The sequence below is a fragment of the Astyanax mexicanus genome, chromosome 4 (genome assembly GCF_023375975.1).
Source record: "Astyanax mexicanus isolate ESR-SI-001 chromosome 4, AstMex3_surface, whole genome shotgun sequence".
NCBI lineage: Eukaryota > Metazoa > Chordata > Actinopteri > Characiformes > Acestrorhamphidae > Astyanax > Astyanax mexicanus.
Window position 1 is genome coordinate 1,258,261 of NC_064411.1, and position 14,975 is coordinate 1,273,235.

The following is a 14,975-nucleotide window of genomic DNA, read 5'->3' on the forward strand; positions in this document are numbered from 1 at the left end:
TTTAGCAGGATCTCGCTTGTGTGCGGCCAAAACTATCACCTCAAGAGAAAGACAACTCAGGCCGAAGATAAGCTGTCCTCAGTTAGTTCACTGCATTCAAGTCGAGCAGAAACAGCAGAACACTAAAGATCAGGGGCAATTACGTTCGACCGTAATCAAACTTGTGTCGTCAGGGTTGCTCTTCAATACACTACTGCTGCCCCGGCTAGTGAATTGGGACACGGCCAAGAAAAAAAACGCCCTTATAAGGAGATGGGGTGCCCAAGAATGGGCGGAAAAACGAGAACGTGTTTAAACTAGTCACGCCGAGTGCAACACAGAGAGGAGAGACAGGGGAGGCATGTAAACAAAAGCTCACCAGAGAAGCATTTTATTAGATTTTTTTATTCATCATTCAATTATAGTTCAAACGAACCGTGATTTAGACTATACACTTCAACATGCTTTTAAGCAAAAGTTAAAATGTTTAATTAGAATTAAATCAGTTACATTTAGAACAAATCTAGATTAATACGTAACATCTAAAAACATGAAAGTCTGTACAGCTCTATATAATGTTGATATTAATGTGTGTGTGTGTGTGTTTGTACAATAGCGTTTCACATATTTTCACCATATAACCACAAAGTTAAATGTATTTTATTGAGATTTAAAGTAATAGACCAACACAAAGTAGCACATAATTGTGAAGTGCAATGAAAATACATGGTTTTCATCAATGATTTTAATCAAACAAACATATGAACACTGTGACACACAAAAGTATTCAGCCCACTTTACTCTGAAACCACTAAATAAAATTCAGTGTGCTTAACTGCCTAGTTTAACTTTTTGATCTAAATTCAAAGCAGAAAAGTAACACCATCCCCACTGTGAAACATGGTGGTGGCAGCTTCATGCTGTGGGGATGTTTTTTTTTCTTTAGCAGGGACAGATTTAGGAAGGTCAGAGATAAAGTTTTGGAGAAGAAGTTGTAGAAAAGTAACACTGCTCATCACACTGAACACACCATCCATCCCCACTGCACTGTGAAACATGGTGGTGGCAGCATCATGCTGTGGGGATGAGCTTTTCTTCAGCAGGGACAGATTTAGGAAGCTGGTCAGAGTTGATGGATGGAAGATGGATGGAGATAAATAAATACAGAACAATCCTGGAAGAAGAAAAGCTGTTGGAGGCTGTAAAAGACTTGAGATCTTCCGGCAAGACGATGACCCTAAACATACAGTCTGATTTAGATCAGAGAATATTAATGTGTTAGAATGATCCAGTCAAAGTCCTAAAGACCTAAATCTCACTGATCTTCTGTGGAGAGACATGAAAACTGCTGTTCACAGACTGTGCAAATCTGGTAGAGATAAACCCCAAAAATCATGTAAAAATAATATTGTGCTACTTTGTGTTGGTCCATCACCAGAGGTGTCAAATGAAGTAGAAAATTAGAAAAGTAGAAATTTTGGGTATCTACAATTTTTTTTCACTTCTACTCCTTACTTTTTTTACGCAGTTATCAGAACTTTCTACTCCTTACATTTTTAAAAAATAGCCTCGTTATTCATATTTCATTCCGGCAACATAAAAAAAAATAACAGATAAATCACGCCATCCGAAAAGCTTGTGTTTGGAGAACAAGTATAAACATATACCATTCAGACCCTCGATTGGTTTTTATTTAATCCATCCCACCTGCACGTCACGTCAGACTCGAGAGAAGTGGAGCGAGTTGTCTCCAGCTGCAGCGAGGGGCTTCGGAATGGTTTGGATGCAAAAACAACTGTTTTCGGATGCGATGCAGCTCAGCATCAACGCGCTAATGCCATTCAAACATTCACCATCTAATTTAAAAAGGATATCGAGGTAAACTGTATGTTTCCTACAGTCAACTGTTGACAAGATATTGTAACGTTAGTAAACTAGTGATGCACTAATGGTGTATTTGTAATGTTTGCTGTTGCTTGGTCCATAAAGACATGCCGAGGTTTGCTTGCTAGCTCTAGGCTATGGATTCAGTGTTGTAAGTTCGTTTGGAGAGCGTGTGTGAGATTTTAATTTTATGAGTTTAGGTTTTGTAGAGGTGGGTGATCTAGGTTCAAAAAGTAAAAAGCCATCCCAGGATTTCGCTCCCATTGCCTGGCTGGCTCTGGAGCTCGTTCAATCTAATTTTTAATTTCTGGACCTGGATTACCCACCTTTAGCTACGTGTGAATTTGGGTAATTCTTAAAGAACTAGATTTCAAGCTGGCCAAGACAGCGTTGAGAGTAGAGGCAACACTGGTATCAAAGCAAAAGCTTCAAATTTAAAAAAAACTTTCCTTTCCTTTTTTTTTTATGCATAACTCTGTAAATTCATATGCTATAGATTTGATAGCTTTAATATTAATCTGCAACAAATGTAGAAAAACTGAGAATTGTGTCCAAACTTTTGAATGCTACTTTATATTATTGCTATATGCAATATTTGTAAGTTGATTGTGCAAAGTTACAGTCTACGGCAGGTTGGTAAAGAATGTAGTAAGGACAGGTATGATGCTGTCTGTTAAAAACACTAAGCGGTCCCGATTCAACAGATGACTCTCTGTAAAAAAAAAAAAAAAAAAAAAGTCACATGAATTCAGATCAGATTCAGACGGAGTTGCATACATGGGACATGCATGTGTGACATGTATCAGATTTTATTGCCACTTAAAGTGCTGTGAGAATTTAGCTCTAATTTCATACAAATGTTTCAATAAATATATTAATTCCATTTTTGACACAAGAAAACCTTGTGTGGTTTTAGGACTTTTGTTTTATACTACAGATAATCATAAATAAACTAAAATACAAATGCAGATCAAACACTAAAAGTACAAAAATAAACTGAGTAATAATTATAAAATAAAGTGTTTTATCTCTTTTCTCTCTGCAGGATCCAGTGATCCAGTGTTCAGAGTGGTTGGAGATTCTGTTCAGCTGGAGATAAATGGATCTGTATCAGAGTTTGAGGACTTTTCCTGGACGTTTAGTGAATCTGCTACTGTTCTAAAATATGATAAGGAAAATAAACTTATTAAACACTACACCCGTTATAAAGACAGAGTAGAGTTTAATAATAAAACCTGCAATCTGACCCTGAAGAATCTACAGAAGACTGATAGTGGACTGTATGAAGTAAAAGCAGCCAATCCAGAAAAGACAACTACTGCTACTTACAGACTCTCTGTTTTAGGTAAGTATTCTAGAGTAATAATTAAATGGAGAGAAATACAGTCAGTTAAGACAATAATTAAAATAATTTCCCATAAACAGTTCATATTTCTGATGAGGTTTAAGGATGTGTTATTTGTGTACAGCAGACTCGTTGACGGCTCACCAGCTCTCGTGTTCTGGTTGTTCAGACTGGAAGAGAGGGGGTGGGCTATGTTAGCCTTGTGATTGGTCAGGGTTCTACTGACATCAGCCTGACCCACTTTTAGCCCCTCCCATTCTGTATCCAGAGGATTTCTGCACAGCGGAGATTTATTAGAGTTTAGGAAGATACTGAAGTATACATTTACTTAAACTTTAAAAAATATACTATGAACACAAAAGGCAGGATGTTTTACAATTGACAATTACAATTTAATTTCTGTCATTTGTGTCAAAATCTCGTAAAAACACAGAAACTGCGTAGAGATTAATCTCAATTCACCATGCATATTACAATCTGTATGATGTCACTGTGTGCAATATTGCTACTATTTATTACTATTTATTTACTGTAAACTTGTTATAAATGCAACATCACTGGCTACTGATTCCCACAACACTTATTTACTGGGGAACCATTTTCCTCTAAACCTATAGCTTTATACATTCTTGGGTTATACATATATATATATATATATTTAGTGTTTTTGTCCTCTGCATTTCTGTAAAATGTCATTTTTGTCCTGGCACACCCATCCCTGAACACCCATCCCTGCAAATCTACTTACATATATATATATATATATATATATATATATAAATATATATATATATATACATACACACTTTCACAGACTGGTCTGGTAGGTTTGTTAAATGTAATTACCCTCTGTATTTTGACAAAACTATTAAAAAGTACTTAAAAACCCATCAAGCTGCTGGTGCTCAGAGGGAGCACAATTGGCCGTGCTCCCTCCGGGTGGGTACAGTAGATGGCGCTCTCTCCCCACATCACTCCTATGGTGATGTCCGCATCACAGGGCGTCTGTGAGCTGATGTATCAAAACCGAGTCGCTGTGCTTTTCTCCGAGTGTTAGTTCTGTGATGCTGCTCGGTAATGCTGCATCAGCTCGAAAAGAAGCGGTGTCTGACTTCACATGTATCGGAGGAGGCATGTGTTAGTCTTCACCCTCCTGGTGTGTTGGGGCATCACTAGTGATGGGGGGAGTCATAATGAGTGGGTTGGGTAATTGGCCGTGTAAATTGAGGAGAAAATGGGAAAAAATAAAATAAAATGATAAAAACAGAGTATTTAAAAACACAGAATTTCACACTGCTCTTAACCTGTATTAAAAATTGTCTTCTTAATGTTTTGAGAAATGACACATTCTCAACAGAGAGGTTTCTAAATCCCCCAAATCTCCAAAACATACGACGCAATGCTCATTGCTATCTTACACCAAAAGAAGAACAATTTTCACATATTCTGCACACAGAACAGCTGCGTCGTTAACCCTTCTTTTAATCTATTGGGGTGGGGGGAGGGGGGTTAAAGACTATTTAAGGAGTACAAACACAGCATGTGTTGTAAACCTGGGTAACAATTTTAATTATTATATAATAATTTTCAGGAGGTTAAAATCTCAGGAGATAAATTGACTCCAGACAAGGATTAAAGGTGTTAGTAAATTTAAAGGTAACAGGAGGGTTAAAATAGCAATCTGCCAAAGTCAGAGCACACCTGGTTCTTAAAGGGAATCATCAGAATATATTTTTATAATGTTACTCAGCAGCTGATAATTGTTTGTGTGTTTTATTGTTGTCTGGTTGTCAGTGTGTGATGACTGGTAATAAACTAACATATATATATATATATATATATATATATATATATATATATATATATATATATATATATTGTACGTTATCTCAGATCCAGTGGAGCCTCCAGTTCTGACTCTCTATAACACCACTGACCCCTGTAACATCACCCTCACCTGCAGAGGTCACGACCTCTCAATCAACTCCAACTGTTATAAAAAGACCTGTGAGGAGAAGGAAGTGACATCACCTGCAGGCGTCGCCCTTTCCCTGTCAGTACGGAACAGCATCATCATCTGTAACCATAGCAACCCGGTCAGCTGGAAGCAGGAGAATATCATTATAGCATTAACACACCTCTGTGCTCATACAGGTACACACACACACACACACACACACACACACACACACACACACATATACACACACACACACACACACGCATATACACACACACGCATATACACACACACGCATATACACACACACGCATATACACACACACGCAACCACACTTACACACAACCACACACACTTACACACAACCACACACATGCATATACACACACAGATACACACACACGCATATACACACACGCATATATACACACACACAACCACACATACAACCACACACACACACATACAACCACACACACACACACACAACCACACACACACACACACAACCACACACACAACCACAGACACAACCACAGACACACACACACACACATATACACACACACGCATATACACACACACACACAACCACACACACACACCCACACACACACGCATATACACACACACGCATATACACACACACACACAACCACACACACACACCCACACACACACGCATATACACACACACGCATATACACACACACACACACAACCACACACACACACTTACACACAACCACACATACACACACAACCACACACACACACACACACATATACACACACACAACCACACACACACATATACACACACATATACACACACACAACCACACACACACACACAACCACACACACGCACACAACCACACACATACACAACCACACACACACACATATACACACACACACACACAACCACACGCACACAACCACACACACATACAACCACACACACACATGCATATACACACACACGCATATACACACACAGATACACACACACATATACACACACACACACAACCACACGCACACAACCACACACACATACAACCACACACACACATGCATATACACACACACGCATATACACACACAGATACACACACACACACACACACACACAACCACACACACACACACACAACCACACACACTTACACACACACACACACGCACACAACCACACACATACACAACCACACACACACACATATACACACACACACACAACCACACGCACACAACCACACACACATACAACCACACACACACATGCATATACACACACACGCATATACACACACAGATACACACACACACAACCACACACACACACACACACACACACACAAACACACACACTTACACACACACACACAACCACACACACACACACACACACACACACACACAGAGTATATTAAGGCTACATATGATGTACAGTCAGCTCAAATCTAATTGAATTAAGCTGAATTAATAAAATAAAACAAAAACTGAAACATTAATCCATTCACTTCCTCCCTCAATATTAGTTTAACACACATATGAAAGTTTAAAAGTTGTCTGTATTTCTGCATAAATTTGACCTAAAGTTTTTCAGAAGTGGCAGAAGAAGCCAGGGCAGTATGAAAAATACAGAAACAGTGTATTTTACATTTCCTTTGACTTTTATTAGATTTCAGACAGTATGAACTCATTATCATTTACGTTTTATCTGCTGGACTTTAATTTATTAATTAATAAACATCCACAGGCCTGCAGCTTGTTATTATAATGTTGGGACAGTAAAGCATTCACCACTTTGCAGTTTTTCCAGTCCTTCTCACAACACAAGACATAGGCATAAATATTACCAGAACAAAGATCTGAAACCTCGATTAGGGCCCGATTTTACTGGTCTAAAGGCGAGCTGCCAACCGTGCACAGTGCAGCTTAAATAAGGGCGTGTCAGAGAGTCTTTGCTATCTTAATGGCAGGAAAAGTACACATTGCGCATCTCGAAACGTGAAAAGGCATGTACTAATTATCTTAATTAATCATGTTCGTTTTTAATCGTGTGTTTTGGGCATGAAATAAATAATTAAGAGAGTCACTTTCCATTCCCTTTAAGAGTCAGGTGTGCTCTGACTTTGGCGGATCGCTATTTTAACAGCGCAGCGTTTCTGTGTTTTTTAGCAGAGGAAACTGACCTGATCAAGACAAGGATTAAAGGTGTTAGTAAATTTAAAGGTAACAGGAGGGTTAAAATAGCAATCTGCCAAAGTCAGAGCACACCTGGTTCTTAAAGGGAATCATCAGCATAGATTGTATCATTGTTACTCAGCAGCTGATAATTGTTTGTGTGTTTTATTGTTGTCTGGTTGTCAGTGTGTGATGACTGGTAATAAACTAACATATATATATATATATATATATATATTGTACGTTACCTCAGATCCAGTGGAGCCTCCAGTTCTGACTCTCTATAACACCACTGATCCCTGTAACTCCACCCTCACCTGCAGAGGTCACGACCTCTCAATCAACTCCAGCTGTTATAGAAAAACCTGTGAGGAGAAGAACGTGACATCACCTGGAGGCGTCGCCCTTTCCCTGTCAGTACAGGACAGCATCATCATTTGTAACCATAGCAACCCGGTCAGCTGGAAGCAGGAGAATATAACATTTACAGAACTCTGTGCTCATACAGGTACACACACACACTTACACACACACACACACACACTTACACACACTGAATAAGCTGAATTAATAAGATAAACAAAAGCTGAAACATTAATCCATTCACTTCCTCCCTCAATATTAGTTTAACACACATATGAAAGTTTGAAAGTTTTTCAGAAGTGGCAGAAGAAGCCAGGGCAGTATGAAAAATACAGAAACAGTGTATTTTACATTTCCTTTGACTTTTATTAGATTTCAGACAGTATGAACTCATTATCATTTACGTTTTATCTGCTGGACTTTAATTTATTAATTAATAAACATCCACAGGCCTGCAGCTTGTTATTATAATGATGGGACAGTAAAGCATTCACCACTTTGCAGTTTTTCCAGTCCTTCTCACAACACAAGATTTAGGCATAAATATTACCAGAACAAAGATCTGAAACACGGATTAGGGCCCAATTTTACTGGTCTAAAGGCGAGCTGCCAACCGTGCACAGTGCAGCTTAATTAAGGGCGTGTCAGAGAGTCTTTGCTATCGTAAGGACAGGAAAAGTACACATTGCGCATCTCGAAACATGCAAAAGGCATGTACTGATTATCTTAATTAATTATCTTAATTTTTAATACGCCAGAAATTGATCTGAACACTCCTCATCTCCAGACCACCACGCCCATCAGTGTAGATACTATATTCAGAAGCTCTGCTGCTGTTTAAAGTACGCAGATAGAAGGTGTGGAAATAGACTGTTGGACTGTGTGATCTGGAGAGGGTAATAATGGTCTTTAATTTCCTCCATTTGTACACAGTAATCTGTCTGACTGTGGATTGGTGGTTCAATAATCTTTTCCAGCCTGATGAGCATCAACAGTTCTTCTTCTGATCTCCTCAGAAATCTCCTTTGTTCCTGCCGTGATTCACTTCCACAAACACGTGTTGTGAAGAGCAGATTCTGTAAATAAAACAGGCTCCGCCCACTCACACCTGACTTTCATCTTATTAAATAAAAAACTATTGACTGAATGAAGCTGATGAGAGCAAGTTTACAATAAACTGGAGAAATAATTTTCATCTATTAATCTATTAAGTATAGAGTCAGATACAGTTTACTGAGCAGGACTGATTAAATTCACAGTTAATTCATTACATTACATGTTTGTACAAAAACCTGGTTCATTTGTGTTACTGTTGAAGATAACTGCTAAACCTTTTTATCTTTATGTACAGATCCTCCGAGAGTTCACTCAGGATCAAACTGGACAGGGATCCTGATTACAGTGGGTATCCTGGTTCTCCTGGTTGTTGGATATCTTTGGATTAAACAGAGAGGATCAGCAGGTAAAACCTTTTTTAAACACATCACATCACAGAGACTGGGAGAGGGATATAGAGATTGTTTAATATAGATTATTTTAGAGAAAGATTAGGACACTTTTTATCACAAGAAATGTGGGTTTATTTATTATGTTTTATAGCTTATGTATTAAAATTACTATTAGTAACACTTTTGTGTGCAGTTATATAAGAATTGTTCAAGTGAAGCACAGGTGTCCATACTAAAAGTATGTTGCTAACACACAAAAACACACACACACACACACACACACACACAATCATCAACAAAAAAAGTGTAAGATAGCAAATCTATAAGAAGGAAGATAAAAGTTTATGAGTCAATCAATAAATGATTATGAGTTTAGACTGATATGGGTAATATTTGAACTGGGTAGGGGTTAAATAAGCGGTTCTAGGTTCTGGTAATGTGACACCACTGCCCTGTGTGTTTTAGTGCTCAAATCAATTCACAGAGCACATCAGTTAAGAGCACATCAGTTAATTAATTAAATCAGGCGTGGGGTAAAATCAGGTGTGGTTTAAATCAGGTGTGGGGTAAAATCAGGCGTGGGGTAAATCAGGCGTGGTGTAAATCAGGCGTGGTGTAAATCAGGCGTGGTGTAAATCAGGCGTGGTGTAAAATCAGGTGTGGTGTAAAATCAGGTGTGGGGTAAAATCAGGTGTGGGGTAAAATCAGGTGTGGGGTAAAATCAGGTGTGGGGTAAATCCGGTGTGGAGTAAATCAGGTGTGGAGTAAAATCAGGTGTGGAGTAAAATCAGGTGTGGAGTAAAATCAGGTGTGGTGTAAATCAGGTGTGGTGTAAATCAGGCGTGGAGTAAAATCAGGCGTGGTGTAAATCAGGTGTGGTGTAAATCAGGCGTGGTGTAAATCAGGTGTGGTGTAAATCAGGCGTGGGGTAAATCAGGCGTGGTGTAAAATCAGGCGTGGTGTAAAATCAGGTGTGGGGTAAATCAGGTGTGGGGTAAATCGGGTGTGGGGTAAATCCGGTGTGGGGTAAATCCGGTGTGGGGTAAATCCGGTGTGGGGTAATTAGTATAAACTCTATAACCTGTGCTACTCCAGGACTAGAACTGAGAACTACTGGGTTACATCACATTTTTAAGCTATTAATTATTATAATCAGTATCTCAACATTTAAAGCCTCATTGCTGAGGATTTTAAACAGAAAGATGTTTAATATATGAAATAAAAGAGTATTTCCCCTCAACATGTTTATTTAGGGGGCTATTGAACATTTAAATGGTTCTGTAGCCCCTAAAACAGGTGTAATAACGTTCAGGTCCTGCACCTGATTACTGTAACTTCAGTCTGTCTCAGTGACGGTAATGATGATCTGGAATCGTATTAAACTGCACCACATTCCAGATCACACACCTTCTGTACATATGATAAAATACTGTTAACACACATTCTTTATTTCTTGTTAGAGGATTTCTTCTGAATGCAACTAATGAAGGGAAACCACATCCTTAAAACAGTTACTGTTTTTCTACAACAGAGATTATTTATTTTTCGTTTTCTAGATTCAAGGCAGATGGAGATGGAGGACACCGTCTACACAGAAGGGGATGTAAGATCACTTAAGACATTTATACATTATTAATGAATGTGTTTACAATTATTTAATCTAAAGCTTACAGTGGCCATATATAATCCCCTTTATTTAATTGAATTAATGAATATATCTAAACATACACATATATTACATATATTAAATATAGCTCTCGTGTCTACAGATCAATGATCAGCCATCACCACGCGAAACGAGGGAGGAGACGGATTCTAATGAGTACAGCCCTTCTCCCCAGTATCCAGTGAGTAATAGAGCATCAGGACACAACACTGACATCATGGTAAACATGTTCAGCCTTTCAGAGATTATTTTATAACTTTTCACAGTTACAGTAATTCTGAGCAGAAGATTTATTAATACTAAATTAATAGATAGTTTTGCATATTAAAATAGGTTGTGTATCTGGAGAATCTCCTGTTTGATGTCTGTGATGTTGTGATATTTGCAATGATGCTCAATTCAAATATCCAGCTTTTAAAAATGTGTGTGGAGAAGATCCAATTTTCTAATTTTCCTTTGTGCTCAGCATTACAGAAGGCACTGCGCCGTGTTTAAAACTCCATAAACACACTGAGCTGAGCTCTGAATTAAAGTTAGTGAAGCTCTGAGCTGATCATGAAGTCATTTATCTGCTTGTTATATTTACGCTGTTTAAAAGATGATCCTCACATTACTGAACTACATGAAGAAATTCTTAAAAATAGCAGCGTACACCGGCTCGCACTGTTGCCAGATTGGGTGGTTTCATGCCAAATGTCGAGTTGTATCTGAAATTGTCTGGAGGAAACGCTGTGATTTAACAGGTGAACAAAACTACCAAGTGTAAAGAGTTTGGAAATTTAACCCGGCGGTGTTATAGTTAGATATCTAACCCTGCAGAGACAGAGCTTTTAGTCCTGCTGATGGAAAGGGTACTCATCAGTGTTGTAGTTAGATATCTAACCCTGCAGAGACAGGGCTTTTAGTCCTGCTGATGGAAAGGCTACTCATCAGTGTTATAGTTAGATATCTAACCCTGCAGAGACCGAGCTTTTAGTCCTGCTGATGGAAAGGGTACTCATCAGTGTTGTAGTTAGATATCTAACCCTGCAGAGACAGAGCTTTTAGTCCTGCTGATGGAAAGGGTACTCATCAGTGTTGTAGTTAGATATCTAACCCTGCAGAGACAGGGCTTTTAGTCCTGCTGATGGAAAGGCTACTCATCAGTGTTGTAGTTAGATATCTAACCCTGCAGAGGCAGAGCTTTTAGTCCTGCTGATGGAAAGGGTACTCATCAGTGTTGTAGTTAGATATCTAACCCTGCAGAGACAGAGCTTTTAGTCCTGCTGATGGAAAGGGTACTCATCAGTGTTGTAGTTAGATATCTAACCCTGCAGAGACAGAGCTTTTAGTCCTGCTGATGGAAAGGGTACTCATCAGTGTTGCAGTTAGATATCTAACCCTGCAGAGACAGAGCTTTTAGTCCTGCTGATGGAAAGGGTACTCATCAGTGTTGTGGTTAGATATCTAACCCTGCAGAGACAGAGCTTTTAGTCCTGCTGATGGAAATTTGAAGCTGTGTTTATGTTCGTTATTATATGTAAGTAAGTTATTTCTTTCTTTCATTGCTGGCAAGGTTGTTTTTATGTACTGTTTTTACGTTTTTGTTTTGTGTGTCCAATGATACAAACACAAACATTCAGATAAACTAATTTAAATATATTTTTTTGTAATCAGTTACATTTAAGATGTTTTTAGTTAAGATCATGTTGGAATAAACCCTGTAATATTGTTAATATGATGAACATCAGCTGTTTGGGTGGTTTTCTCAGTAATTTTGTGGATTTGAAACACGTTTTACTCAGTGAATTGGTTTTATCTGAATCCCTCTGTAACAATATGGCAACCCTGGTGGCTCGCTGTCCGCTCCTTTTCTTCGGCTGTCTGTTGCTTAGCAGCGAGACCCGCAAAGCATTTTGGGACTCATTCAGCTCGCTTAGTAAGCAGCGAAGTTTACTATAAATCATGATGCATTATGGGAGTTTTTAGTGCCCTCAAAATCACGTTCGAATCCCCCCTTATGATTCGGACACTCAAAGAAAAATGGCTGACATACTCAATAGTGCCCTAACTAGTAAATAGGGAGCCATTTCGGTCACAGCCTCAATCTCCACATCATAACAGCTCTACTTCCCTTCTCTCCAGTACTAACCCTTGCAGTTTTCTAGTGCCCTCTAGTGGAGAAAAGGAGGAATATTCAACAGTGCATAGTACTAGGGTATTCTTAACTGCATAGTAACCTAAGAACACAACAACAGTATCTGCTTGGCTTTATTAGTGGAGTAAACCAGCGATTGGGTGCCAAACCTTAAGTAATTTAACATCCAGTTCTTAAAAATCTGATGAAGAAACGTTTACTTTGTTTCCTGTAAACCTAAACTCTGCTATATAACTCTATATAACTCTTTTCAGTTAATGATGTTTTTATTCTGTGTTCTCATGTTCCTCTAGGAACCAGTTCCAGCCTCTGTTACTGTGGAACCTGAATATACCACAGTGTACCCTTCAACACCAGAATCCTCTCATTACTATGAATACTGGAAGGATGAACCTACATCACCTGTGAGATTTATTATATAGGCTGTTAACATTGATGAATAATACTCAGTAAACATATGACCTTGCTCCCTCAAGTGTTCCAAATTATTAGGAACGTGATATTTTTGCAAACGACACTCAAATTCTGTTTTACTGAACAAACTGAATAATAATTATTTTTTAATGAAAATTCTAAATGCACTGATCCACGTTATTACGCACAACAGAGTTTAAAAAATAATAAAATGCAAATATTCATTTTTTACATTTGTCAATTGGTCATATTTACTAAAATCAAAAGCTATTTCAATCTAAAACATCCTCACAGGTCAAGTAACCTAAGCTTTTTGAACCACCTTCATAATCCTTGCTTATATTGAACTTGTGAGTTTTTAAAGAGTTTCTGCTTGATGTCAGAATCTCATCTGCAGCTTGATGATGATGCTCAACTCTAAAGCTTCTCTATAGGGTTCAGGAGGTCACTTTCCATATTTCCATGCATAAACCTTTATTTGTTGCTGTTTCTGTATTTATTTACTCGTTCATTTATTTATTTCAACATTTCTTTCTTTCCACATTTAATTATTTAATTTTATTAATGAAAATATCTAAACATACACATGTAGTACATATATCAAATATAGCTCTCCTGTCTACAGATCAATGATCAGCCATCATCACGCGAAACGAGGGAGGAGATGAATTCTAATTCTAGAGTACAGCACTTTTCCCCAGTATCCAGTGAGTAATAGAGCATCAGGACACAACACTGACATCATGGTAAACATGTTCAGACTTTCAGAGATTATTTTATAACTTTTCACAGTTACAGTGATTCTGAGCAGAAGATTTATTAATACTAAATTAATAGATGGTTTTGCATATTAAAATAGGTTGTGTATCTGGAGAATCTCCTGTTTGATGTCTGTGATGTTGTGATATTTGCGATGATGCTCAATTCAAATATCCAGCTTTTAAAAATGTGTGTGGAGAAGATCCAATTTTCTAATTTTCCTTTGTGCTCAGCATTACAGAAGGCACTGTTTATTTGGTTCATTTTTATATATAATATTAACTGTAGGGATGCACCAAATGTTTGGAAACTGAAAATATTCTGGTTGGTGTTCGGTCGAATAAGAGAAAAGACCAGATAATTCATACCGAACGCTGACAAATTTATTTACTGCAAGTCGAATTGCAGTGTTTACTCTAACGACACACCCCCACACTGCACAGCCAATCAGGGATCACTAGGAAGAGCTGAGAAAATGATCATTTCTACACTGTTTAAACAAAATTAAATTAAATTAAGTATTCAGTACTACTTATCACACTCTATTGCTTTTCACACTGTCCCCACTGCCTCATCTCACAATACTTTCATAACCACACACTTACAGTCCCGAAGTAACTTTCCACCATTTAATACCAACCTGCTGAGTCTTGGTTCTGCCTAATGAACCTGTTTCTAATTGAGATTTCCATTACCAGGCTTAAATTTATATTATTCATTACTCACAGTGTAATAAAGCAGTTAATCACACTCTTATCTACTGACCTCAAGCTAATCCATCACATTGTTTTCTCAGCTAGCCTAATCCTATATGATCTAACGT

The 14,975-nt window shown here is 38.0% G+C and overlaps 1 protein-coding gene across 1 annotated transcript in view; it reads left to right on the plus strand.

The window, feature by feature from the left end:
• The window catches only part of LOC111191238 (SLAM family member 9-like), a 32,586-nt gene extending 18,452 nt beyond the window's left edge, over nt 1-14,134 (plus strand). Inside the window, exons 4-8 of the mRNA XM_049477837.1 lie at nt 9,080-9,190; nt 10,733-10,779; nt 10,946-11,023; nt 13,273-13,383; nt 14,019-14,134. Of these exons, the coding sequence (XP_049333794.1) occupies nt 9,080-9,190; nt 10,733-10,779; nt 10,946-11,023; nt 13,273-13,383; nt 14,019-14,108 (437 nt within the window). The 3' untranslated portion in view covers nt 14,109-14,134. The remainder of the gene's footprint in view (nt 1-9,079; nt 9,191-10,732; nt 10,780-10,945; nt 11,024-13,272; nt 13,384-14,018) is intronic.
• Nucleotides 14,135-14,975: the final 841 nt, after the last annotated feature.